Genomic DNA, 27,262 nt, shown 5'->3' on the forward strand with positions numbered 1-27,262 from the left:
TGTATTTATTTTATATTTATTAAATGATAATATTTAAAATTTTTTACTAATGGTAAACTTATCATGTGTCTTTAACACGCATATTAGCTAAATTCTTAAAATATTTTGACCATCTATAAACTTTAAAACTAGTTAAGATACATATTTTATATTTAGTATTTACTAATTTTAATTGCTTAAAATTTATTCCCAAAACCAGGTTAAAAAAATAAAGAATAAAATGAAGTAATGAACAGAATAGTTTAAAAAGTTAACCAAAAAAAAAACAGCAACAACAAAAAAACAAAAACAAAACAAAAACAAACAAAAAACAAAAAAAAAAAACAAAAAAACAAGAGAGAAGAAAGGTTCTATTGTGAAAGAGGGATTGGGTGTAGCAGAAGCATTGAAGACGAAGATGGTGTCGGTGCTGCCGTATGCAGATGTTGATTCCAGTTTGAGGGCCCTTGCTGGTTCCGCCGAGGGCTTCGGCCGCCACGCCATCGGTGGCCTCCACGGTTCTCTCTATATCGTCACCACCCTTTCAGGTTCTTCTTTCATTCCCCTCTTCCCGCCCCATTATTCTCCTTTCTCTCTTTTCTCAATGAATTTGATAAAGTTGCACTCTTTTCCAATAGGGTATTCTTATTTTTCCCATTTTTTTCCATGTTTGTAGCTCAATTTTCAGTTTTTGATCAATTTGACATGTGTGATCAGGGATTAACATGGTTTTATTTTTTATCTGGGAAAATAAAAATTAGGACTTTATTGGATGCCCTTGTTAGGTTAGATATTTTCAGAATCATTGTGTTGTGTTGTGTTCCGAAGGTGCAACTGGTTGCTTTGATAATGAAAAATGAGGTTCTGTTGACAGTAATGTGTAGAGATAGGCAATGGTTTGATGGGAGGGAAGTGTTGAACCCTTGTTCTGTTTTTGGTTATCATGATTGGGTAGATCATATGCTGATGCCTGATTTATTTGTTCAATTCAGTGGAAGCTATATACATGTAAATTTAACATTTTTATGTGTTCTTGTGTTGTTTATATGGATTTTTTTTTTCTGATAATCTATTTGTTTTGCTTTCAGACGATGGTCCAGGGTCCCTTCGCCAGGGGTGTCGTGAAAAGGAGCCACTGTGGATTGTTTTTGGAGTCTCCGGTACAATTCACCTTTCGTCGTACCTGAGTGTGTCATCTTACAAAACAATAGATGGCCGAGGGCAGAGGATAAAACTAACTGGAAAGGGCTTAAGGCTGAAAGAATGTGAGCACATAATTGTATGCAACCTTGAGTTTGAGGGTGGTAGGGGTCATGATGTCGACGGCATTCAGATAAAACCAAATTCCAGGCACATATGGATAGATCGATGCAGCCTTCGTGATTACGATGATGGGCTTATAGACATTACAAGACAAAGCACAGATATTACTGTATCTAGGTCAGTTCATTGTCTCCACTTTAAAATGAACTAGAATGATTAATTGATTGTTCTGTATTTATAACCAGTTACTTCACTTTTGGCACCAGATGTTACTTTGCGCAGCATGACAAGACCATGCTGATCGGAGCTGATCCATCCCATGTTGGTGATAGGTGCATCCGGGTAACAATTCATCATTGTTTCTTCGATGGAACACGGCAAAGACAACCTCGTGTGAGATTTGGAAAAGTTCATCTGTACAACAACTACACCAGAAATTGGGCTATATATGCTATTTGTGCTAGCGTCGAATCTCAGGTCAGTTTCATTCTTTCATTCTCAGCATTTAAAATTGCAAGCATGTCAGAAGTTTGGTTGTTTAAATTTTAAAATCATTTACAGATATACTCCCAGTGCAACATATATGAAGCAGGAGCTAAGAAGAAGACTTTTGAATTTTATACCGAGAAGGTAAATTGATCTGCTCCTTACTCCATAATCCATATTCATGGTCTATTGACTATTGTATTCTAGAATTTACTCCTTTTGAATCCATTTTCCATCTCTAAATTCAGATCACGATACCAATGGTTGTGATTGAAAACGGTTTTGTAGGCGGCAGATAAGGAAGTGCCGAGGTCTGGAACTATTGTATCTGAAGGAGACATGCTTCTGAATGGTGCTCAACCATGCTTACTAACACGAAACAATGAAGAACCAATGTTCCATCCAAGTGAATACTATCCAACATGGACAATGGAATCAGCTGACCACTCTCTCAGAGAGATCCTCCAGTTGTGTTCAGGTTGGCAATCCATTGCTAGGCCAAAAGATAATCTGGTTCCCAATTAAGGTTAATTGCATTTACAGGATTACACCTTCTGGTTTGTGTCACGGTTTCGTTAATGGTTCTTTAATCTTTATAGAGTCTAATACTGCTAACATCACTCTTGTATACATAAACATGCGTTGTGCTTGACACTACTTTTCGTTATCTGTATCTATCACTATTCAATTTTCATTAGTGAAGACATAATATATAAGATGAATTTTGAGGTCAGACGTGCGTTTTTAGTTTCCCCCTCGCCATTTCTTTTGGCCACACAACTCAAATTTCTTGACGTGTATGGAATATATAAACCAAGTATATGAAGCATGAAAATGAGGATGATTTTTCTCGGCTCGTAATTTGTAAATCTTCCTCATCTTCATAAACGTGGTTAGTGTCTACGCTGTCAGCGACAGTAGTACATGAATTTTATCATCAAATTCACATGCAAAGACTTTTCTTTCTAAATGATTTTTTTCTGAAAAATTTTGAAAGTAAAGTATACAATTTTGGATCAATTTTATTCAAACTCATGCATCTCAAATAGCACACAACTAGAACCAGTGGGAACAACATTGTTCTATATTGCAGCTTATGTATACAATTCTGGATCATTTGTAATTCAAGCTCATTTGCTGCTTCCATTTCTGAAAATCTTAAGAATGGGATTTCATGAACTCAATTACCTTGGATACGGGAACCGCTTGTGTTAAGGGCATCTTTGCAGTTTGCAATCAACCAAAGTAAATATATAAATCTTGCAGGTTATTGAATCCCATTTTGATGAAAGTGCTTTAAAATTACTTGTACGGCCATGTAACAATATTTCGGATTGGAATTGAATTAAAAATGGCAGGCACTAGGAAGGGTAAATTATAATTAAGCAGGTGACAAACGGTGCAGTGCACAAGCTAACTTTTTATTATATATTTTAAAATGAAGATTAATATAAAGTGAAAACTCATGCTACTGTCATCGAGTAAAATTGCTAGTTAAAAAATATTAGATAATTTAACATGTTTAAATAAATTATTATCTACCAGCTTTTAACTTTCAATTTTCAACTTCACATTAAAGACAATTGCATGTGAATCTTCTTCACCTTAATAAAGGTTAGAAGATATTCACAAGGTACTCGTTACAATACTAAATCACTATACACAACGAATATGTATGTCATATTGGATTTTACTCATATTTGAATATTTAATAATCAACGATAATCATTCCATGTTTTAAGTGTTGCAGGTTACAGCAAAATAGTTAAGCAATACTATTCATATGAAAAGGCAAGCCATTTGGCTCACTTCTCAATGGTGAGTAGGAGTAAGTTTAATCTTTCATGTAGCGATCTCAACAAAACAGCAAAAAAAAGAAGAAAAACCAAAAATGCGGATAAAAGACATGACAAAACTCAATGTAATCCTCAATTTTGATCATAAATCCATTTCAAAGAGAAACCAAAGGTCCAAATAGGTAAAATTTGAAGACAACAAATAACTCCAACATGAAACTACCTCAAAATTTGCCAACTATAACTGGTAAATGCGCAATATAAAATTAAATATGCAATAGACTCCTACACCTTGATGGCATATTTCCTCATTGGGAAATATGTTTCCTTCTTCTTCTCCCTCTCGGTCTTCAAAGATGCCTGTGTAAACAATGTCAAAACTAATGAGCAACCATGGATGGACAACGGAATAAAAAAAAGGTGAAGAAAACCAACATATCAATGATTATAACTCCTTATCATAATAGTGAAACAAAGAACACAATTGTATGTAGAGGCATGTTTCATCTATCACAGAAAGGATGTTACTAGAAATTTCCAGGGATATTGTCCTCAGAAAGCAGCAAGTCCCTAACGTACATAAGCATAAACATATATTATACCTTATACATAGCATATATTGGCTGCCATTTTACCAAACAACTTCAATATCATGATTTCAGAAGCCAGACACAATTATTCAGTAAGAATCATACAGATATATTTCTTTTGGTTGCATCTTACTACAAATTAAAACAAGCCATCGTGTGAAACATAATTCTCTTCAAAGGGGACAATATCTCGTTAGATTACAATATCAATAAAAGAATATATACAAGAACAAATATCAAAGCCAATTAAAGAATTTAAACAGGCACAAAATGATATAACGGGGATGCATTACATCAAACTTTATAAAATCAAATCCAGAATACCTAAGAATAATGGAAAAATGAGCACAAGGCAAGGCAAATACCTGGTGCTTGGTGAGCCTTCTGCGAATGGCTCTGGTCTTCTTAGGACGGAGATCAAGAGGTGTGTACTTCTTCTTCTTATAAACTTCCCTCAAAATAGCCTTCTGCTTCTGAGAAATCACAGTCAAGACTTGTGCAATGGACAACCTCACAACCTTGCTGCAAAAAACACCCCCAAAATGAAAATGGCATTAACACAAACACCTCGTATGCATAAGCAATCAAACTGCTATAGAAAGAAAGCAACCCATCAAAGAATGGTTTTTTTACATCTTGGAGAGCTTGTTGGGGGCACCACCAGTGACCTTGGCGACACGGAGCAAAGCAAGCTCGGCTTTCAGATCCTTGAGCTGGTTCAACAACTCAGTCTTGTTCTTCTGCCTCAGCTCGTAAACCTTGATCCTCGCTGCATACATGGGTTTTCATTAGTCAGATGAAATTACAAACACGAAAATGTAGTGAATTGAATTAGTTGTTAGGGTTTTGGAGGTTATTACCCATTTCTGAATTCTCGAGCTTCTTTCTTCTCCTGATGTGGCTGCTGCGCCTCTTCCTTTACAAACCCTAGTTTCAAATGGGAGGGACAAGGCTCTGTTTTGTGGTGTTTTAGGGTTTTATATATATAGGGTTGTTTGGGCTTCTCACTTTGGGCTTCTAAATGGGCCTCAGTTTATTTTACATTAGTAAAGGCCCATGTTTTTATAACTTAGCATTTGCTTAAGCCCTATGCAGACTGCTTCATCTATTTACCGAACCCATAAAAGCCCAATTCAGCCCCCAATATATTTTTTTTCATAACCATGACCAAAGAAAAAAGAAATAATTTTTATACTCTCTGTTCTTGTACATTGTATCGATATCTATATTACTATACTTAAATTTTTAATTCATGCTATACTCAATATTCCTTCAATAAAAATATTTTTTTTAATTTCTTGCCATGTAATAATGTATATCTTTTTTATATAGACCAATAACACGAATATGAAGTATATGTCTTGTGAATATAACAAATTAAAGATATATTATTATAATATTTAGAAAAATTGTTGATTAATACAGATAGAGTAATCGGCTGTGGACGACATTTTGATTTTATATTAGAATATGGAATCGGATATGTATACAGCTACTTTATATGATCTTGTTTGCTCTGTTGCATGGCTCAAGATCCATTTCTTTATTATATAGTTTAATTAGTTTGATATCAATAACCAATAATTAATATTGTGTTCATGCATTGGAAGCAGGCTTTAGTCCACCAAATCTGATCTATTTCTTGACTTTTAAGACCTTTATTATTTGATTTCCCAATATATCATTAGCCACGATACAAGAACATATAGTTGTACACAGATCATAGGGGAATAATACATACTAATATTGTGTATATTGACAACTATATAATATAATATATAGCTAGAAGATGATAACAAATGTTGAGAGGCCATGATTACACCTTCGGAATTATTGAAACAATCTGAATGCATAAGTACAGAGGCAACAAGACTAAAAATCTCTTTAAGAATCTTTGTATTAAGGTATTAAAAATAATAAATAATTGATGAATCAAATAATTCTATTGATATAGTAATGATATATAAACTAATCTTGCCATTTCCATCTTGCAATTTTAGTCGTTATTGCAACGTTTGACTTTTTTGTTCTCTTGACTTTTTGTATAAGCCAGAGGACTTTAGTGAGAACCAGTGGGAATAAGTTTAAGTTTAATTTTGATGTATTAATTAATTTTACACAATTATTTAACTAAATTTATATGTTTAGATAATAGTTTAAGAAAATAAGAAGTAAATAGTTATTTTTAATCATGAAAACTTCGAATGCTACCATAAAATAATAAAATTAAAGTTATATCCATAAAAGATCAACTTCTTACAATAAAATTATCCAAACCCTAAAAAATTACTCAAAAACTCTAAAATTACCCTTTTTTCACCCATCATCATCATCATCGTCATCACATTACTCTCACTCTCGCCCTCCTCTCTCATAACAGGCTTGCTGCTCCAATCCCCTTCATCCCCTTCCATTAACCACCAATATCTTCAGGTCTCTCTCCACATGTGCTCATCTTCACCACCGCTATCTTCAAAACCGATGAGTAATGGATTCCATTTTTTTTTCGATTCGAGCTCTTCCTACAACCTCCAGTGATGACCTAGGCTTACTTTGACCTTGTGAAGCTCGAAGAACTCGCCGTTGAAACTAAATGTGAAAACTTTGGAGGAAGAGAAGATAGTTATGTTTTCTGGTTAGAATTCGGGTCAAGTCAGTTGGTATTAGGGTCTTGCAAGTGGGACTGAGAATGCATCGCTAAGGAAGACAAAGGCGGTAGCTTTTTCAGCGCTGGAGACAGTGGCGGCTTTGAATGCGAGTGGGTTGAACAGTATCACCCCAACTGGTCCTCTATAACCAGCGCCAATCACACCCGCACCAACGTTAATTGAATGCTTCAATGCAAGCTCCGATCGGGGAGCTGCAGAGAGAAAAAAACCCAAAATCAGCACCAAAAACAAATTTGAAACCATAACCCCAACAAAAACGAAGACAAGGACGAGTTTACTCTACAACACTAATCCTAAAATTTGATTAGGCCCTATCCTTCGACGAGGACCAGTTCACTTTCTATCGCGCTGCTTGCTGATGTCGGTCCGGTGGGGGTTGACGACGACGGCCATCAAAGAAAACCTCAAGCGAAGCTTTAATCAGTTGTCGCTCTGGTTGAAGCTTTGTGGCGAGAAGGATGCATTTGCTGCTCGATTACGTTGGGGATGAAGCTCTTCTGATGGTGTTTTTTGTTGCTGCGATTGTGGGATGATAAGAGATTTGAACGCTCGATGGGACCAGAGATTAGATCTGCTACTGTGGCCAGTGCTAGTAACTATGGTTTCTCTTTGCTGCAAAATGTGCGGTATATGCGGCTAGGGCACAGCTGCCGCTCTAGAAGCGATGATTATGATGATGGGAGAGGGAAGAATAATTTGGAGTTTTTGGATAGTCTTTTAGGGTTTGGATAGTTTTGTCGTACAGAGCTGATCTTTCATGGGTACAACTTTAATTTTATTGTTTTGTGGTTAATTTTGTCAGCGTTTAAATTTTTTATGGTCAGAAATAATTATTTACTCTAGTTTAAGTAATGAGTATACATACATAGATATATATATATATATATATATATATATATATATATATATAAAAGTTTTTTTGACATACAAGTTATATAAGTCATTTACATAACGCACACGTGAAATTACGTTGTTCTTCTTTGTATCTCGCGTTTCTCCTCCTGCTACTTTGGTTATGAAACTAAAACCCATGGAAAGGTCCCCAATACTACGTTTAATCTTGGCTCAGAAGAAGGCTAGCCTTATTTTTTTTACTATTTCCAATAAACCTGAGATTACAATGTCATCCACATACAAAAATTTTTTTGACCAGCTGTAGAATGTGAAAGACGATCGATTATCAACCCAAGAAGATAGAGTCCCACATACGAAAAAGGGGGAAGACTGTCTTCTCCTTCTTTCCTTAGTCAGTAGTTACTACTAAGATTGAGCATTAAACAGAAAGGGTGCCCCTACATTGGTTTCAACTCATTCCCAGCTGCATAGTGCCATCCTACCAGCAGCATTGCAGTTGCTAAGGGCTTGCTGTCTCCTCTTTTTTCTTCTTCTCCTTCTTCTTTGCATTTCTTAGGGACGGACCTACATAGGGTAGAAGGGGGCACTTACCCCACTCTCATTTTAATTTAAATAAACACATTATATATAAACTAAGCCCGATTATTTAAAGTCTCAAATTCACTTTATTTTTTATTATTTTGACTATTAGTTAACCTAATCAAATTTAATCTCTCCCATTCTCAAATTCCAACCGTCACCACTTCTTTATTCTCTTAAACATTTTTCTTAGTTTCATATTTTCAACTTTTTTTTCTATTTTTTGTTTAGTGGTTATCTTTTCTTTATTAAAAGGTAAATTTTTTAAATCCTCTAATTTTTTTTATGGAAAAGTATAGGTAAACAATGAAAATATTAAAGAATGTAAACAATAGATATATCGGATGTTCATTTAACTAGTGTACGGATGGTTATTTTAATATTAAAATTTAGAGGGTTAATTTAGAGGTGTAGTGTGTTTTTATTTGATTGGTGGTTGTTCATATTGTTCAACAAAGTCATAGTCTCCTAGCATTCCCCCTTTTTTATATACCTCTTTATGACTATGTATCTTTCAATTTTATTGTTTCTCTTTTTGATATTTTCAATTGCAAATTTTAATTCAAGCAATTATAGTTTAGGTATTAATCTATTTTTTTATTCTCTTTATGAATTTATATTTTATTTTATTCTCAATTTAGTGATTCTTATTATTTATTTGTTTATCTTTCGTTCTATTTTATGATATGTAATTATATTACATATAAATTTCTAAAGTCAATTGATCAATTTATTAATTTAGAATATATTTTTTTTTGTTTTTAAAAATAGTAATTAAAAAATATTTTAAAATAGTAATGATTGTTTGGTTACATATATAGAGAGACATTCAACCAAGTTGATAATGAAATAATTATTTAACATTTTCAAAATATGAAAACAAGAAGAGAAGTACCTTCAAGATTTGAAGAAAAAAAAGTTAGCAATTAATGTAATTTTTTATTTTTTATTTTTTGTATTCAAATAATTAATGTGCACTTTTATTTTATTAAATTTGAATTAATATATCTTTTGATAATAATGTGTATTATTTTTGCCCCCTCAACATAAATTTGTTGGATCCGTCATTTGCGTTTCTCTTCCTTCTTTTTTCGCGTGTTTCATCTTCATTGTTGTTTTTTTTATTACTGTTGTTGTTGCTGCATTTTTTTTCCTCCTCCTCTTTCTATTGATTTTGCAATATTATGTATTTTTCCTTCTTTGTTTAATTTTTTCCTCCCAAGAAGAATTATGAGAATATGAAATAAGAAGATAAAGAAGAAGAAGCACCAGAAGACGAGGAGGATGAAGAGGAAAAGTTTTGAATTATACAGAACTTATCAACACACATACACTAAAAATTCTTAAACAATAAACTTAAATATCTTCGTATTATACCCAAATTTGCTACAAATACAGAAAAATATTTTCTCTAATGCTGTATTTTTTTTCTTCTTTTTCATATTCCTTTTTTTGTTGAATAAATGTAAGTTCATCATCTTCTAAATAATTTTATAGCATTATGTGTTTTTTCTTCATCTTTGTTTGATTTTTTTTTATTCTTGTTAAAAGAGTAAAACAAGAAGATACTTGAGAAGGTAAAATAAAAAAGAAAAGATGAATAAGAAAAAAAGAAGAAGAAGTAGCAGAAGATGAGGAGGAAAAAGAGGAAGAGTTTTGAGTTATGCAGAACTTATTAGCACATACACCGAAAATTCTTAAATAATACACTCGAATATTTTCGTGTTACATTCAAATTTGTTGCAAATATAGAAAAATATTTTCTCTAATGCTGCATTTTTTCTTCTTATTTTTCTCTTTATTTATTTCTTTCTTTTAGTTGAATGAATGTAAGTTCATTCTCTTCCAAGTAATTTTGCAGTATTATGTGTTTCTTCTTCTTCTTTATTTGATTTTTTTTGTTTTTATTATTGTTAAAAGAGTAAAATAAGAAAAAACTTGAGAAGGTAAAATAAGAAAAAAATGAATAAAAAAAAAAGATAATGATGATGATGAAAAAGAAGAAGAAGAAGAAGAAGCAGTAGAAGATGAGGAGGAGGAGAAAGAAGAAGAGTTTTGAATTATGTAGAACTTATCAGCATACACCGAAAATTCTTAAATAATACACTCAAATATATTTGTATTACACCAAAATATCTTCGTGTTACATCCAAATTTGCTGCAAATACAGAAAAATATTTTCTTTAATGCAGAACCTTTACATTACATTCAATTCAAACCATCAATGACCTACATAATCATAAACTACTAACGAAAAATTAACTAGAATCGAACCACACCTCAACCACTTGATTGAATTCAAAATAATAATCAATTTCGTTCTGGTTCAATTGACAATCTAAATTTGAATTATTCATTATCTTCAACAACGAGATAACTTATGATGAAGGAGAAGAAGAAAAAGGAAAGAGGAGAAGAAATTCAAATGAAAAAAGAAGGAAGAAGAAGAGGAGGAGGAGGAGGTGGTGTTGGTGACGACGTTAACGAAAGAGAAAAATAACGAAAAAAAGAAGAAGAAGTAACAACACCAAAAAAACGTACACGCGTGAATATAAATGACTTATATAGATTTGTATTAAAAGATGATTTGTATGTGGAGAATAATAATATATATATATATACTTGTAATGTGTCAATTAGGCAACGTGTTGAAAGAGTAATCCAAACAAGTTGACAGTGAAGAAACTATATGGGATGTGAACCGTCCACATTACATCATTTTAATAATTACATTAAATTTCTTTTTCAAAACCATTATTATTAATTAATGTTAGTCTTTCACATCAAAATTCTTCAAATCTGCCGTCCTCTTCTCAAGAAATTTAGAAAAGTGTAAGAGTAATGGAGTTCACACAATTATTTCAGAAGTTCTAGCTTACTTCTTTTTGTGATACCTTTAGTATTGTTAATAAACTTAACACATATGAATGCTATCTCCTTATTCATCGAAATTCCTAACTACGACCAAGTACAGCAGTTTAATTGTGTTAGGTTTCACCATTTTCTCTCACAATAATTAAAAAAATTAATATTACGAATAAACAGTAGAGGGAAGAGTGATACTATATTGTATAGAGTAGGAACTCTGAAAAATAAATTAAAGCAAATATATGTTGTAAAAAATAATAATACTGTTAGAATATAATTAGGAACAATTAGGATCAATTAGTATTATTTAGTATATCTGAATATTTATTATAGGAGATTACGTCTTTATTATTACGATTTTCTTAGTACCTATAAATACTCTTTTATATTGTATCATTCTAGACAACTTAAATACACTCAATAATACATAAATTATTTCTCCAATTTAGTCTCTTATTTCTAACAAATACAAAAGGGGAGAGATTCTATTATGTAAATTTGTACTCTACATTATTTACCAATGGTTTCTTTATTCATTTTTTTAATTAAATTTTATATTTTTATAATAATTTTATGATAGTAAGTTAATATGAACTCTACAAAGATTTAAAAAAAAATATATTATATACATATAAAAAATTAATTACTGAATTAATTATTATATATATTTGTGTATAACATATATTGTTTAATTTATTTTTAATATATTTTATACTTTATTATATATTATATACGAACAATAACTTATTTTTCGTGTATACATAATAATAATAATAATAATAATAATAATAATATAATAATAATAATTGACGTGTACCCCGCTAAGCTCGGGATTAGCATCAACAACAACAATCCTACCATGAATCTCGGAAACAAACAAACCAAAACTGAAACAATCACGCACGTGAGTTATACACTATCCCATAGACGTTACTTGCGAAAACAGAACTCATCATCCAAGCCACCAATATCAGAACAAATCAGGCAATACTCGACGCTCCAGTCATCTATAAAATAAGGGTAAAAACAACCTAAGAGAGACAGGTCACAGAACTCACTCTGATTTACTTCTCTTATTTTATCATAACTCACATTCTTACTTGAGCGTCGGAGTGCTTTTTGCAGGTGCTCCCGCCGTCGTGTTTCACCACACCGAGGTTACCTTTGGAGACTACCTCCCTGACGACGCACAACTCCTGGAACTAAGCGAATCTCGTTGGGGACCTATACTTCGGCTGGTTTGGACGGAACATTTGGCGCCCACCGTGGGGCCCGTTACACTGACCCCACTCTTTCTTTTGTATAGCACCTCGTGTTTTCTTTTTACGCAGAGATTCTCAACCTTCACGCATGGCTGATAATGGAGTCCATCAAAACACTCAGGCCGAGCTCATGGCTCAAATGGCCGAACTGCAAGCGGAAGTCAAAAGGCTGGCCGAACTAACCAACCAAAATGACGCCAGTAAACGTGAAGACAACGGTCATAAAGGAAAAACAGACCTACTGAGTATTGACCCACCAAGGGAGAAGCTGACCTTGGACAACCCATTCTTTGAGGAGATCACCAACTACCAGATGCCAAAGCATTTCACATTACCTTCTTCCCTCGAGCCATATAAGGGGATTGGTGGCCCCCGGGCTCACATCAAGAAATTTCAATCTATGATGTTCTTTAATGGTCCTAATAACAAACCCGTCCTTTGCAGGGCCTTTCCTACTTACCTCGATGGCGCAGCCCTGCTTTGGTTCTCAAAACTACCTGCGGGATCAATCTCTTCTTTCGAGGAATTAGCAAAATCCTTCATAGACTACTTTGCTGCAGCGAGGATATATGTACATGGATCGGACTACCTCGGCACCATTCACTAAGGACCCCAGGAGAACTTGAAAGACTACCTAACCAGGTTTGCAGAAGCGACAATGGAAATACCCGACTTAGACCCCGCCGTCCATCTGCACGTCATAAAGGCAGGACTCCGACCCGGAAAATTCAGGGAAACAATTGCAGTAACAAAGCCAAAGACATTGGAAGAGTTCCGAGAAAGGGCGGCAGGGCAGATGGAGATCGAAGAGCTCCGCGAAACCGAAAAGACAGAAAAGAGACAACATAAAAGAGAGGATGAAAAATCCACAAGGTCGGCAAACATCAAGGACCTCAAGAGACCCTTCAAGCTAACCCCAAAATTTGACAATTACACCAGGTTCAACACAATAAGGGAAAGGATAATCAAAGAAATACTCAACGCCAAAATCATAAAACCACCAACAAGGGCCGGGAGCTATCAAGACCAGAGATTCGTCGACAAAAGCAAGCACTGTGCTTTCCACCAAAAGTACGGCCACACAACCGGCGAATGTATAATAGCCAAGGACCTATTAGAAAGATTGGCCCGGCAGGGCCTCCTAGATAAATACATCGAGGGAAGGAAGCATAAAGAGAACGATAGAGAGGAACGCCAACAGACCTCAGGAGCAAAAGAAACCAACAAATGGCCAAACAGCACACCACCTAAAGGGATCATAAACACCATATCAGGAGGATTCGCCGGAGGAGGAGAAACAACTTCGGCGAGAAAACGTAACTATCGCACGATGCTTGCAATAGAAGGGACAACACCACATAACAACAAGGACATATCAAACCTAGAAATCGTTTTCAACCAGAGGGACATATGCTCGGCCGCACCACACTCAGACGACCCAGTGGTAATTTCTATCCAAACAGGCGAGTTACTGGTAAGAAAAGTCCTCTTGGACCCAGGTAGTAGTGCCGATGTTCTGTTTTACACTACTTTTCTAAAAATGCAAATATCTGAAAAACTTATACAACCTTCATTCGGAGAATTAGTCGGATTCTCCGGAGAAAGAGTACCGATTAAGGGCTACATATGGTTGAAGACAATGATGGGAAACCACCCATTGTCACGAACCATCGACATACAATACCTTATAGTTGACTGCCCTAGTCCTTATAACATTATTCTCGGAAGACCTGCTCTGAACATGTTCAGGGCAGTAGTTTCAACCTTTCATCTATGTGTAAAATTTCAGGCACAGGACGGAAAAATAGCGACACTTCACTCAGACCGACAACAAGCTCGGCAATGTTACAACGCAAGCCTGAAAAGGTCGGCTCCAAGACTAGAGTTCCAGCAAGAAGTCAAAGCAATCCATAACGCAACAGAGGTACTGTCCTTGGCAGAGCTTGATCCGCACGAGGACACCCAAGAGAGGCCTCAACCAGCAGACGAGCTCCAGAAAATCCCACTGACAGAGAAACCAGAACGGTTCACATACGTCGGCCAGGCACTACAGGGAAAGGAAAGATCAGAACTGGTGAAAGTGTTGCAAGACAACGCCGACCTATTTGCATGGACCCCGGCAAATATACCAGGAATAGATCCGAGCATTATCTGCCATAAACTCGCCACGAACAAGGCAAGCCGACCTATAGCTCAGAAAAAGAGGAATCTCAGAGCAGACAAATCAAAGGCCGCACTGGAAGAAACCGAAAAGCTACTTAAAGCCAACTTCATCAAAGAAATCAGATTCACTACATGGCTCTCGAACGTAGTAATGGTAAGAAAAAATTCAGGTAAATGGCGCATGTGCGTCGACTTCACAGATTTAAATAAAGCATGCCCCAAGGATGCTTATCCTCTACCATGCATCGATAAACTTGTAGACAGTGCCTCAGGTTACAAAAGCTTGAGCTTCATGGATGCATACTCTGGTTACAACCAGATACTCATGCACCCAGAAGACCAAAGCAAAACCGCGTTTATAACCGAGCATGGAAATTTTTGTTATAGAGTAATGCCATTTGGACTAAAGAATGCAGGTGCAACATACCAGCGACTGATGGACAAGGTGTTCCATCATCAGATAGGTCGGAACATGGAGATCTATATGGATGATATTGTCGCCAAGACCACCCATGGGAAGTCACACTGCGATGATCTTAAAGAAGTATTTGAACAAGTCCGAACATACAGAATGAGGCTCAACCCAAAAAAATGTGCTTTTGGAGTACGAGGGGGAAAATTCCTCGGATTCATGCTAACATCACGAGGTATAGAGGCGAACCCAGAAAAATGTAAGGCAATACTCAGCATGGCAAGCCCCAAAACAGTCAAAGAAGTACAACAGCTAGCAGGGAGAATAGCAGCATTATCCCGGTTCCTACCATCAGTATCGAGCCGATCATATCATTTCTTCCAAACAATAACAAAGAACAAAAAGTTTCTATGGACAGAAGAATGTGAAAAAGCTTTCGCTGAACTCAAAGTCGTCTTATCATCACCTCCAGTACTACAAAGACCTGAAATTGGCAAGCCCTTATACTTATACCTATCCGCTTCCGAGCATTCTATAAGCTCGGCCTTAATGATCGAGTCAGGGAAAGCACAACAACCAGTATACTTCGTCAGCAGAGTCATGCAGCCAACAGAACAAAGGTACCCAAGAATTGAACGGCTAGCTTTAGCGCTTGTAACAACGGCGAGGAGACTTAGACATTACTTTCAAAGCCACACGATAATAGTACGAACAAACCAACCATTACGACAAATACTAACAAAACCGGAATTAGCTGGACGACTGACCAAATGGTCCATAGAGCTCTCAGAATTCGATATCCAGTTTCAACCAAGGTCGGCACTAAAGGCACAAATCCTAGCCGACTTCATATCAGAATTAACCTCGGCCGAACACAACAAGCACTGGGAGCTACATGTAGACGGGGCATCCAGCCGAGAAGGAAGCGGAGCCGGAGTGATTCTGAAAGAAGGAGAAAACGTAGTGGCCGAACAGTCGCTACAATTCCACTTCTCAGCAAGCAATAACCAGGCCGAATATGAAGCCCTCATAGCCGGACTCAAGCTCGCCCTCAACCTCCAGATACAAAGTCTGACAGCACACTGTGATTCCCTCTTGGTAGTCCAACAAATCCGAGGAGAATACCAGGTAAAAGATCCCTTGCTAGAGCGTTACTGGCTGATAGCAAAGGATCTTATTTCGAAATTCAGTTCATTCACCATTCTACATGTACATAGAGAAAAGAACACTAGAGCCGACGTATTATCTAAACTTGCATCCACTAGGGTAGACACACAAGCATCAGCACTAACACAACTGACACTCAAAAAACCCAGCATTGAATTTATATCTATAACAAACATTAACCATCTCCATGACTGGAGAACGCCCTTTCTTGAGTACATCAATACAGGTACCGTGCCTAAAAATGAGCTTAATCCACAACACTTCAGACGAAGGGCAAGCCTATATACAAGCGTAGCAGGAGAACTGTATAAGCGGGGCATCTCACAACCGTTACTGAAATGCCTGAACAACGAGGAGGCAAGAGAAGTAATGAACGAAGTACATGAAGGCGTATGCGGAAACCACATCGGAGGGAGAGCCCTAGCCGCAAAAATCGTCCAAACAAGATATTTTTGGCCGACCATGAAAAGAGATTGCATAGCAAAGGTCAAGAAATGCGACAAATGCCAAAAGCATGAGGCCATTTCTACGAAGCCAGCCGAGCTATTGCACAGTATGGAGGTAAGCTGGCCTTTTCAGAGATGGGGACTCGATATCCTCGGCCCATTTCCAGTAGCACCAGGTCAGGTAAAATTTCTTTTAGTATCAATTGACTACTTCTCAAAATGGATAGAAGCGCAACCCTTAGCAAAGATAACAGCCGAAAAGGTAAGATCTTTTATATGGAAAAACATAATATGCCGATTTGGAATACCAAGAGAAATAATATGAGATAACGGTAGACAATTTACCGATAATAACCTCGGCACATTTTTAAGCAATTTTAATATACAGCACTATTTTAGCTCGGTCGAACACCCACAAACCAATGGGCGAGCCGAAGCTGCTAACCGAGTTATATTGCAGGCAATAAAGAGAAAACTTGACAATGCGAAGGGTGAATGGGCCGAGCTAATCCCAGAAATACTATGGAGCTACAACACTACAATACAAACAACCACTGGTGAAACACCTTTCAGGTTGGTATACGGGGCAGAGGCACTGATCCCAGTAGAAGTCGGAACACCCACGGTTAGGACCGAGCTATACGACGAACAAAACAACACTCTCGTAAGAGGGGCCGAGCTTGACCTCATCGAAGAAGATAGGGATATCGCAGCAATCAAACAAAGAGCCATGAAACAATTGGCTGCAAGAAGACACAATAGCAAAGTCGTCCCGAGGACTTTCTCAGAAGACGATCTTGTCCTCAGACGAACTGAAGACGCAAGATGACCTCCTTCACACGGCAAGCTCGCCGCGAACTGGGAGGGACCCTTTCGAATAGCAAAAGTACTCGGAATGGGGGCTTACCAACTACAGACATTACAGGGCAGCCCAGTGTCAGGAAACTGGAATGTTTCCTCATTGAAAGTGTATAGATCATAAATTGTACAATCAGCGGATGAAGGCACTCTTTTCCCCCCTTAGAGCTTTTTTCCCAAAAAGGGTTTTGCCTAAGCAAGGGTTTTAACGAGGCCGGACGCCCAATATATTCAAATTATCGAATGTTTCTCTCAAATCTAAGCCTAACAAACAAAATACAAAGGAGAACGATGTATACAAAATCAAAAACAAAGTGACATCATTAACTTGGCCTAAACCTCGGCCAAAGCAAAATAGTTCAAAATATCAACAAAACAAGACCAAACCTCGGTCAAACAAAAGAAAATAGTCAATAATAGACAATCATACACAAACTAAGAGGGAGGAGCGTTCTCATCGTGCTCCTCCGCAGTTCCATCTACAACTAATTTTCCACCAACAACTATCTTAGTCATATCAAGCTGATCACTGTCAAAATCCGGGGCCAGCACAGCGATCTGACTCACAGCTCGTTCAAATCCATAGGAGAACATCTCCATACCATGCTCATCCAACTCATGAACACGAGAAGTGAGCCGACCTTTGGCCACATCATGTTCCATAACTTCGGCTTGCAGCAAACGGATCTGATCCCTTAAGCGAGTCACCTCCTCTTCGGAATCCTTTGCCCTAGCCAAAGCGCTGATAACAGCATCATCTTTCTCCTTAGCAGCCTTTTCCAACTCATCTATCCTCATATTATGCGACTTCTCCAGATCGGCAACTCGATTCACAATCCCCTGTTGCTCGGCACCGATAAGCTCGGTGGTTCGACCAACACACATCAGACGAGAAGCAACAATCTACACAAACATAAAAAACCACAAAAAGTCAAAAGGCAAGGAAAAAGTATACCAAAATGCTCGAACTATAGCAGGCATTACCTGAACAAATTTACCAAGAGACTCCATGCCAACACGGCGAGTCATGAGCATATCTCCAGGGTATTGAGACACCTTATCAGAAAGATCGGCAAAGTCAAATTGATCACTCCACAAGGAATGCGATCCAGAGCCAGGAATAAAGCCATGGAGCTTTCTCTGACGATCAAAAGCAACCCCACCACCTCCAACAACTTCCCTTACTTCCTCCGAGATCACCTCCACAGATTTTTCAACATTATCCCTCTTCCTCTTAAAGGAAGACGCAGCCTGAGCAACAGATTGAGCAATATCACCTCCCCCCTCATTTACTGCCAGAGAGGCATCGGTGAGTCTTTCCTTTTTCTTTTTTAGAAAAGTCTGAAGACGCCCTGGATCAAGAAGAGGTACCCGTCCACGTACACAGAAGACAAAAGATCAGAATAAATAAAGCAAGTGAGAAACAAACACAAAATAGTCAAGAAATACCTAAATATGCTTTCAAACCATCCATATCACCAGAGTCATAATAGCGAAGAAGGTCAGGAATAGACAAACACTCCCCCCCAGCAAAACTCTCAACCAAAAAATCTAGTAACCGCTCCTCCTCCTCACTCCGTTCAACAGCTTCAAGAATCTGACAAGGTTCCGAACACCAGTATAAGGGAAATCTCTCTACCAACTCGTCATCTAGATAGAAGGGGTATTCAGATTCCACCGACCTCACCTTTACAAACAAAGATTTAAAGTTTTTAAAGGAAGACTTATAAAGAAGGAAGAGAGATCGACCAGGGTAACTGCTCAGACATACCCATAACCCCTTTCGAACCCCTTTCGCCTGAAACAACGAGAAAAAGACGGCAAGAGAACAAGGGACAGAAAGAAAGCTCATTAAACACTGGAAAGCACGCAAAAACGCCCAAGAGTTAGGGTGTAACTGTGAAGGCGCACAGTTCAACTGGGTTAACACATCACATTCAAATGCAGAAAACGGGAACCTAACGTGAAGCTCAATAAGACAAGGAGTATAAAAATAGAAATACTGCCAATCCCCCCTACTCTCGCAAACCCTATCTTCACTAGAACAGGGAAGGAACTCAACCGCAATACCAGATCCCTCCTTCACAACATGCAAGCTACGAAGCTCACTAATGGAGTCGGCACTAACAAACGAAGAGGAGCGGGTCCTCACATCATCATGAACCCAGTAATAGGGATTAGATTCATCCTCCTCCACAACTTTATCTTTTTCTTTATCCCTCGCCATCCCAGAAGAAAGAATAGAGAAAAGAAAACAGACTACAGAGGAAAAAACGAACCTTTAGAAGTCATGGCAAAGGTCAGAAAGAATTTGAAACAGCAACGAAATTCCCAAAGGAAAATTATTGCAAGCCCACTAACTTAGTGGGTAAATACCTCACAACCGTTAAACAAGCGTGGATAACCCAAACGGCAAATAAAAGCATTAAAAGCGGGCACGTTTTGCAAGAAAAGCAATAGCAACGCCTTCCAAGACCAGTTAACACCATTGAAGACCACTTTTGGAGCGGCCCAAGACCAGAAGACACAACGACAACAATAAGCTCGTCTATCATTTACATACAATGCCAGCCGAGCTTGGGGGCTATGACGTGTACCCCGCTAAGCTCGGGATTAGCATCAACAACAACAATCCGACCATGAATCTCGGAAACAAACAAACCAAAACTGAAACAATCACGCACGTGAGTTATACACTATCCCATAGACGTTACTTGCGAAAACAGAACTCATCATCCAAGCCACCAATATCGGAACAAATCAGGCAATACTTGACGCTCCAATCATCTATAAAATAAGGGTAAAAACAACCTAAGAGAGACAGGTCACAGAACTCACTCTGATTTACTTCTCTTATTTTCTCATAACTCACATTCTTACTTGAACGTCGGAGTGCTTTTTGTAGGTGCTCCCGCCGTCGTGTTTCACCACACCGAGGTTACCTTTGGAGACTACCTCCCTGACGACGCACAACTCCTGGAACTAAGCGAATCTCGTTGGGGACCTATACCTCGGCTGGTTTGGACGGAATAATAATAATAATAATAATAATAATAATAATAATAATAATGATGATGATGTTTTCTAAATTGTACAGTATAAGAATAGTAGAAGTAGTAGATTTAAATCGTATATACGTCAGAAAACTTTTTGCTGATCGGTGAATGATGTCTTCATTCTTGTGTGAAAGCTTTTATTAGTAAATGGAGAAAACGAGTTAACAACTTTTTAAAGTGTTTTTGAAATTATATTTGAAATTAAAAAAAGTCTTTGAAATTACTAGTTGTTTAATTATGTTTTTAAAATTATATTCTCAGATCTATAGTAGTCTCTCACGAAAATTTTGTCTTAAATTGATAATAAAAAAATTGAAAAGTGTACTAATTTCAGAGAACAAAAAAAAAAGAGAAGGGAAAGTTTTGCGGTTAATTTTTTTAGATTGATTAAATATATGTGTAATATATTGTTATTGATAGATTTGGTATTTTTTTTTATATGGTGTTTTATTTAAATCTGACGGTCCGATTTGTTTAAAAAAAAAATAAACTACAAATCGAAAGGTTCGATTTATTTAAAGAAAAAAATAAATTATAAATCGAAAGGTTCGATTTGTATTTTTTATTTTTTAAAATAAAAATTGAATAGTCTGATTTTAACATTAAAAATTTTTTTATTTTCAAAATTACAAATTAGACCGTCCAATTTATAATTATTAATTTAAAAAATAAAATAAATCGAAAACACCGAATTATTTAAGCCATACCAACGTTTTGCAGATAGTAAATATAATTTAAGAATTAGGATTTTAAAAAGGAAAAGGAGAAGGGATCAAATATAATTTCTCATTTCTTTTTCTTTTTCTGGGTACAATAATGTTGACCCGTATATACTTTTAGTTTGAGCTCTTGGTCGTTCTTATCCATTCACACACGGCTTGCACGTTTAAAGTTGTAAAGTCAAAACTATCAACATTGACCAAAAAGGTTAATTTAAAATATTTTTATTTCTTTTTCCTTTAAAGAATAAAGAGCCCAAAAACTCGAAATTATTCAGTTTTTTTAACCGAATAACGGCGTTAATTCAAGAACAGCTCAAAGTCCAACGAAAGAATCACCTCAAAACTAAAACAAGTTGAATAGTTGACCAACAAACAAATTAGAAAGATTTGATGAATAATTAAAATTAAACTAACTCCAAGTTGCACATAAAAATCACAAGAACGAGTGAGCTCATGCCAAGATTAATTCAACTACTATTAAAGTTAGCAAAACAATGTAATAAAATGTTAAAATAAATAAGCATACAATATTCTTGTTCCTTTATATTAATTGGTCAATTCAACCATTCCTTGATTTTCAATATTATCTTTGGGTTCAGATAATGTTAGTTTATGACTCAAAAATTAATTAAACTAATTCTTAATAATAATGCGCCCCCAAAAATTAAAGAAGCAAAATCTATCTTATCCTATTAGACGTAGTCGATTATATATGGATAAAAGTGACCGATTTATTTGAATCTTACAATTTATACTAAAAATATCTGAAATAATATATATAAATATATATAAATATATAATAAATAATTTTTAATATGTAGATATATCTTTTTAATTAATTAAATTTCTCAATTTTAAAATATTGATTACTCTAGTCTCTAACTAAATTGATAACATCATTATATTATATATTAAATCAATGAATATCAGCACAATTTAAATAATAAATTAATTGGCGTATCAACTAAAAAAGCCAAGGTAATAATTATTTTGAACCGATATTAAAATATATTTATGGTAGTGCATATAATAATTGACTAACTAGAAGATATTTATATATATCTGGATTCATGATATCAAAATTTTACATAGATATATATTTGATTGTGAATTAACATACAAATAAAAAAGAATATTTGACTTAATTATAGTATCTTATGTGATTTGTTTGCTGACCAATGAAAATACTTTTATACATAATATTTTAAGAAAATAAATTGATTAAAATTTAAATGATAATAATTAAAAAATAAAATATTAATAAAAAATATTATAAAAGGTGCATATTTTTCCTTATGAAGATATAAGAAATTGATGATGAAATTGTGGAAGGTTTTGTTTCAGAATCTGTTTGTGTCTTCCCCTTATAAATAGACATAAATAAGTTAACGCCATTCTTATTATCTGATTCATTCCCTATTTTTCATGCACGAATATCTCTCTTTCTCTCTCTCTCTGAAATCTAAACCCCTCTCCCATTCTCTCATAATATTTTAGGACCCCAAAACTCAAAAATTCTCCATGGTTAGTTAATTAATTTCCATCTCTCTCTTTCTATCTTTCTCATCAGCTTAATTAATTATGTAAATAAACTTATTGTATTATTTAATTTGCAGGCAGGCACTAGTGATGAAGCAAATATCATATATGAAGAGGTATATAATTATATACTATATTAATTGAATTGTTTTATCAATTAAAAATAAAATAAAAATGATTTGGGCATGCAGGAATATGTATTGAATTCTCGAGGAATGAAGCTTTTTGCAAGCAGATGGTTACCGGCGAATGGGAATCCAAAAGCGATCATCTTCATGTGCCATGGCTATGCCATGGAATGCAGCATCACTATGAACAGTAATTAATAATTTAAAATAATAATTAATTACACTACATAAATATGCTTAATGAATGAATGAATGAATGCAGGCACAGGAAGAAAGCTTGCAAAAGCAGGATATGGAGTGTATGGTGTGGATTATGAAGGGCATGGAAAATCAGATGGGCGTCAGGGTCTTGTTCTTGATTTCAATTCTCTCATCAATGACTGCTCCCATTATTTCACCACAATTTCTGGTAATTTTTATTTGTTGAGGTGGACTATTTGTCTGGTTGCTTTTGATGGCATCATGATTCATTAATAATAATAATAATAAATACAGAAAAGAAAGAAAACAAAAAGAAGATGAGGTTCTTGTTAGGGGAATCCATGGGAGGAGCTGTGGCCCTGCTTTTGCACTGGAAAAAGCCAGATTACTGGGATGGTGCCATTTTGGTTGCACCCATGTGCAAGGTTTCTTTCTTCTTTCTTCCCCCCCTTTTTTTTTCTCTTTTTCCAACAAAATATCTGCATCACATATTACATATCTTTGTTACCTGAGAATTGGGATTTAATATTATATTTAGTGATCGAAAATTAAAATTAAAATTTTAGATTTAGGACATGTAATTTTAGTGTCTTTAGAATTTTCAAAAAATAAAAATGGACTAAAATTTTTAAGGAAAAAAACTAAAACTTTAGCAATATTCTTTTTAGGATAAAGTATATTTTTTGTCTCTGAAGTTTGACAAAAATTTTAAAAATATCCCTAAGTTTTATTTTGTTTTAATTTTGTCCCAAAAATTTTCGATTTGCATCAAATATACCTTTAACGACTAAATTTTCAAAAAAATTAAAACCGACTCAACAACAATTTCATAATAATAATCCCTCAACACAAGTAAATCAAACATAATTTTCATGCATTATTGTTAGATTGGTCTTAAATTTTTTGAAAATTTAACCGTCGAGAGTATATTTGATGCAAATCAAAAACTTATGGAACAAAATTAAAACAAAATAAAACTTAGGAGTATTTTTGAAACTTTTGCAAATTTCAAAGACAAAAAGTATACTTTATCTTTTTTTTAATATCAAATAATATAAATTTAGTCTCGGTTTTACCCCTGTCTTTCGGTTTCTATTTTTCAGTTTCTTTTCAATACAAAAATAATATATATATATATATATATATATATATATATATATATATATATATATAATATTTTTCTAAAAACGGATTTTGCACATTTTATCAGATAAATTATTAGCTATTTTTGGGCCTCACATGTATCACTCACATAATTAATATTTAATAAGAGTAAATCATATAAAATCATCATGTATTACAAAATATTATTATTGTACGTCTTGTTGTTACTTTCGTTCCATGGCCTTATTATTAATCCCTTTACCTTTTAGTATTTTGCCTTTTTTTCTGGATTACTTTTTGTTTTTTCCTTTTCCTCAACAATTTGGTAATTTTAGGCGTAGTATGATGCATACAGTACCCAGTAAATTGGGATTCAATCACATTGAGTAGACACTAACGTACAATATTCTTTACTTCTCTCTCTGTATGGTTCCAGAGAATAATACTGTTACTTCTTTGCCTAATATTCAATATCTACTCCAAAAATTTTTTTTCTTTTTCTTTTTTCTTTTCCTATTGCGTTGTATATGAAAACTAGAGTCCTAGAAAATTTCATGAGATAAGAAAAGGATGCAAAACTGACGTAGACATCACAATTCAACTAAATTGTGCATCAGATTCCTCCATATTACTTTTTGGTACAATGAAAAAAAGATGAATATTATTAAATTGCGTAATTAGAGACTCTACTTTTTTTCTAGTAAGGTATCAATATGGGATAAGAAAAAATATTGCAAAACTTTTTTCTTTGCACGCAATAATCATACCTCGAGAATAATTATGAATTAGTGAAATTGTGTAGTAGGTGTGCTTTTTTGAAATGATCACATGATATATAATAATATAATTATTAGTTATTACTTATTAGTCAAAAATTGACCGATACAAAAGTTTAGGTTACATTTTCCACGATGAACTAAGAATTTTCTAATCTAAACCGTTGCAATAGCTGCCGGGTATTACGTCACTTCTAGAAGGCACCTTGCCTCTAGAAAGTGACTTATTATTTGTTAATTAATATTAATTTGCTTGGTAAGTAGATTTGTTTAGTCTAATAATGTGTTTGGTTGCAGATTGCAGATGATTTGAGACCAAACGCAATGGTGGTGGGTGTATTGAGTGCACTGAGCAGAGTGATTCCATCATGGAGACTAATCCCAACCCAAGATATCATTGATGTCGCCTTCAAGGAACCCCATGTTAGGCAACAGGTACTTACACTCGCGTGGAGTTGTTTTTATATGAAATTAATATTTAAAAATTATTAAATAATTTAATAAGTTTAATTAAATTATTTTCTAATAATTCTCAAGTAGAGACTATTTTAATAAAGACATTAAAAATATTTTTTTAAAGATGTTCACATATATCATGTTATTATTGGACATTCTTATTAAACCGATTAATAATTTATTTTTATTATAAACCAGAACAAAATCGTCGGTTTATTATAGCAACAATAATAAACCTAATTGTCTGCATTATAATTATTAGACCTAATTTTATCCGATCGAATTATACCATCTAAATTAAATATCTTTAATTTTTTTTATAAAAAGACAATTATATCCCTGATTTTTTGTTTTTCGGACATTTAAATTTCTAAAATTTTAAAATACAATTAAATTCCTAAAAAAAATTGGGTTTATTGTTGTTGTTATAAAAAAAATCGGTTTTATTCTAATTTGTTAAAAAATTAAAAAATAACCAGTTCATTAATACGTTCAATAATAATGCGACACGTAAATATCTTTATAGAAAGACATCTCCCTTCTCAAGTATAAACTAAATTATTATCTAACAATTCTCAATTATAAACTTTATACGAAAATATATGTATATGAGCATAAACTAAAATTAATTATTTTTAAAATTGAATATAAAAATATTAATTAAATTAAAAGTAATTATAGCCTTACTTACATAGAAAAATACGATGATCAATTTATTGAGTGAGTAATCAATTTATTCGACTGCTTAAATAAGTATAAAAAAAACAGAAAACACCGTAACACGAAAAACAAATACCTTCACAAATTCTTTTATTTAAGTTATATTTAGTTATTGATCACTGTAAATTCATACAGTTAGTAACATGTGTGATTTAACATGAAATGGATTAAGAATCTAATTATACGTGATTTGGTGAATTGTTGTGCAGATTAGAGCTAATGAATACTGCTACAAAGGGAAGCCTCGGCTGAGAACTGGCTACGAACTTCTAAGAGTTAGTACAGAAATAGAGCAAAAACTAAACGAGGTTTGTGAAATTTCAAGCATTATTCTCATCGTTTGATTGATTAATTAATTAATTAATTAATTATTAATTATTAATTTAGGTGTCACTACCATTTCTGGTGCTGCATGGTGAGGAGGACCAAGTAACGGACAAGGCAGTTAGCAAGCAACTGTATGAAGTGGCTTCGAGTACAGACAAGACAATAAAACTGTACCCTGGAATGTGGCACGGTCTCTTGTACGGAGAGCCACCGGAGAATTTGAACATTGTGTTTTCCGACATCATCGGTTGGTTAGACCACAAAACTCAATATGGCAACACAAGGATAGAGAGGGAGCTCAAACAACAACATGAGGATCATCTAAAACCTTAAATGTACAAAGCCTTTATTTATTATTAGGATTTAGGATTCTCAAAACAAAACATTACTGTTAGTATATACTGAATTAATTTATAATTTATAATAATGAACTTCTCTAGTTCAACTATATATCATGCATTAATTAGTTTAACGCCAAACAGAGCATAGTAGTTCTACTCGTTCGTTCATGATTCACCTTATCTAAAGGCTAAGTCAAAGCAAAGATCCAATTAGAAGAGTAGCAAAGTTGTTTAAGGTTCTTGAATTTATTGAAAGTTTAAAATTGATTATTATTATTGTTATTATGTATTATATGTGAACTGTGAGAAATACATGTCGTTTTCCTTTTTTTGGTCCAAGAGTTATCTATCCGTAGAAGCATGCTTTCCGGCTCGGCATTGAGATCTTTATGGTTAGTCCAAAAAAAAATTAACAATTAATGCATATGGTTATTACTTTGGATTTCTGATAAAAATGTTTTTATCTACTTTTATTTCATGGTAAGTTTATATGATAATA

The 27,262-nt window shown here is 34.6% G+C and overlaps 4 protein-coding genes across 4 annotated transcripts; 2 read left to right on the plus strand and 2 right to left on the minus strand.

The window, feature by feature from the left end:
- Nucleotides 1-267: 267 nt before the first annotated feature.
- LOC107619427 (Pectin lyase-like superfamily protein) lies at nt 268-2,461 on the plus strand. The gene is made up of 5 exons (XM_016321714.3): nt 268-527; nt 1,068-1,419; nt 1,509-1,719; nt 1,804-1,872; nt 2,017-2,461. The coding sequence occupies exons 1-5, from the start codon at nt 398-400 to the stop codon at nt 2,251-2,253; spliced, it is 999 nt and encodes a 332-aa protein (XP_016177200.1). The 5' UTR covers nt 268-397; the 3' UTR covers nt 2,254-2,461.
- Nucleotides 2,462-3,650: 1,189 nt separating this feature from the next.
- LOC107619013 (large ribosomal subunit protein uL29) lies at nt 3,651-5,321 on the minus strand. Its single transcript, XM_016321217.3, has 4 exons — nt 4,975-5,321; nt 4,748-4,883; nt 4,480-4,636; nt 3,651-3,884 (listed from the first exon to the last, which is right to left on the minus strand). The coding sequence occupies exons 1-4, from the start codon at nt 4,976-4,978 to the stop codon at nt 3,810-3,812; spliced, it is 372 nt and encodes a 123-aa protein (XP_016176703.1). The 5' UTR covers nt 4,979-5,321; the 3' UTR covers nt 3,651-3,809.
- Nucleotides 5,322-17,828: 12,507 nt separating this feature from the next.
- LOC148546857 (uncharacterized) lies at nt 17,829-18,428 on the minus strand. The gene is made up of 2 exons (XM_088497957.1): nt 18,378-18,428; nt 17,829-18,296 (listed from the first exon to the last, which is right to left on the minus strand). Exons 1-2 carry the CDS (start codon nt 18,426-18,428, stop codon nt 17,829-17,831), a joined length of 519 nt encoding a protein of 172 aa, XP_088354083.1.
- Nucleotides 18,429-22,471: 4,043 nt separating this feature from the next.
- Nucleotides 22,472-26,870, plus strand: LOC107619040 (caffeoylshikimate esterase). The gene is made up of 8 exons (XM_016321251.3): nt 22,472-22,695; nt 22,788-22,826; nt 22,902-23,028; nt 23,101-23,247; nt 23,334-23,464; nt 25,217-25,354; nt 26,305-26,403; nt 26,483-26,870. Exons 1-8 carry the CDS (start codon nt 22,693-22,695, stop codon nt 26,753-26,755), a joined length of 957 nt encoding a protein of 318 aa, XP_016176737.1. The 5' UTR covers nt 22,472-22,692; the 3' UTR covers nt 26,756-26,870.
- Nucleotides 26,871-27,262: the final 392 nt, after the last annotated feature.

The sequence above is a fragment of the Arachis ipaensis genome, chromosome B9 (genome assembly GCF_059453495.1).
Source record: "Arachis ipaensis isolate K30076 ecotype BB chromosome B9, ASM5945349v1, whole genome shotgun sequence".
NCBI classification, from domain to species: Eukaryota; Viridiplantae; Streptophyta; class Magnoliopsida; order Fabales; family Fabaceae; genus Arachis; species Arachis ipaensis.

Coding starts and splice junctions, on each gene's coding strand:
- LOC107619013 (XM_016321217.3), bottom strand. Junction 4,637..4,747: donor CCCAACAAGCTCTCCAAGAT/GTAAAAAAACCA, acceptor TGTTTTTTGCAG/CAAGGTTGTGAGGTTGTCCA. Junction 3,885..4,479: donor GAAGGCTCACCAAGCACCAG/GTATTTGCCTTG, acceptor TTGTTTACACAG/GCATCTTTGAAGACCGAGAG.
- LOC148546857 (XM_088497957.1), bottom strand. CDS start 18,428: ATGCTCATGACTCGCCGTGTTGGCATGGAGTCTCTTGGTAAATTTGTT. Junction 18,297..18,377: donor CTCTTGGTAAATTTGTTCAG/GTAATGCCTGCT, acceptor ATGTTTGTGTAG/ATTGTTGCTTCTCGTCTGAT.
- LOC107619427 (XM_016321714.3), top strand. CDS start 398: ATGGTGTCGGTGCTGCCGTATGCAGATGTTGATTCCAGTTTGAGGGCC. Junction 1,420..1,508: donor ACAGATATTACTGTATCTAG/GTCAGTTCATTG, acceptor TTTTGGCACCAG/ATGTTACTTTGCGCAGCATG. Junction 1,873..2,016: donor TTGAATTTTATACCGAGAAG/GTAAATTGATCT, acceptor ACGGTTTTGTAG/GCGGCAGATAAGGAAGTGCC.
- LOC107619040 (XM_016321251.3), top strand. Junction 22,827..22,901: donor CAAATATCATATATGAAGAG/GTATATAATTAT, acceptor TTGGGCATGCAG/GAATATGTATTGAATTCTCG. Junction 23,248..23,333: donor TTATTTCACCACAATTTCTG/GTAATTTTTATT, acceptor TAATAAATACAG/AAAAGAAAGAAAACAAAAAG.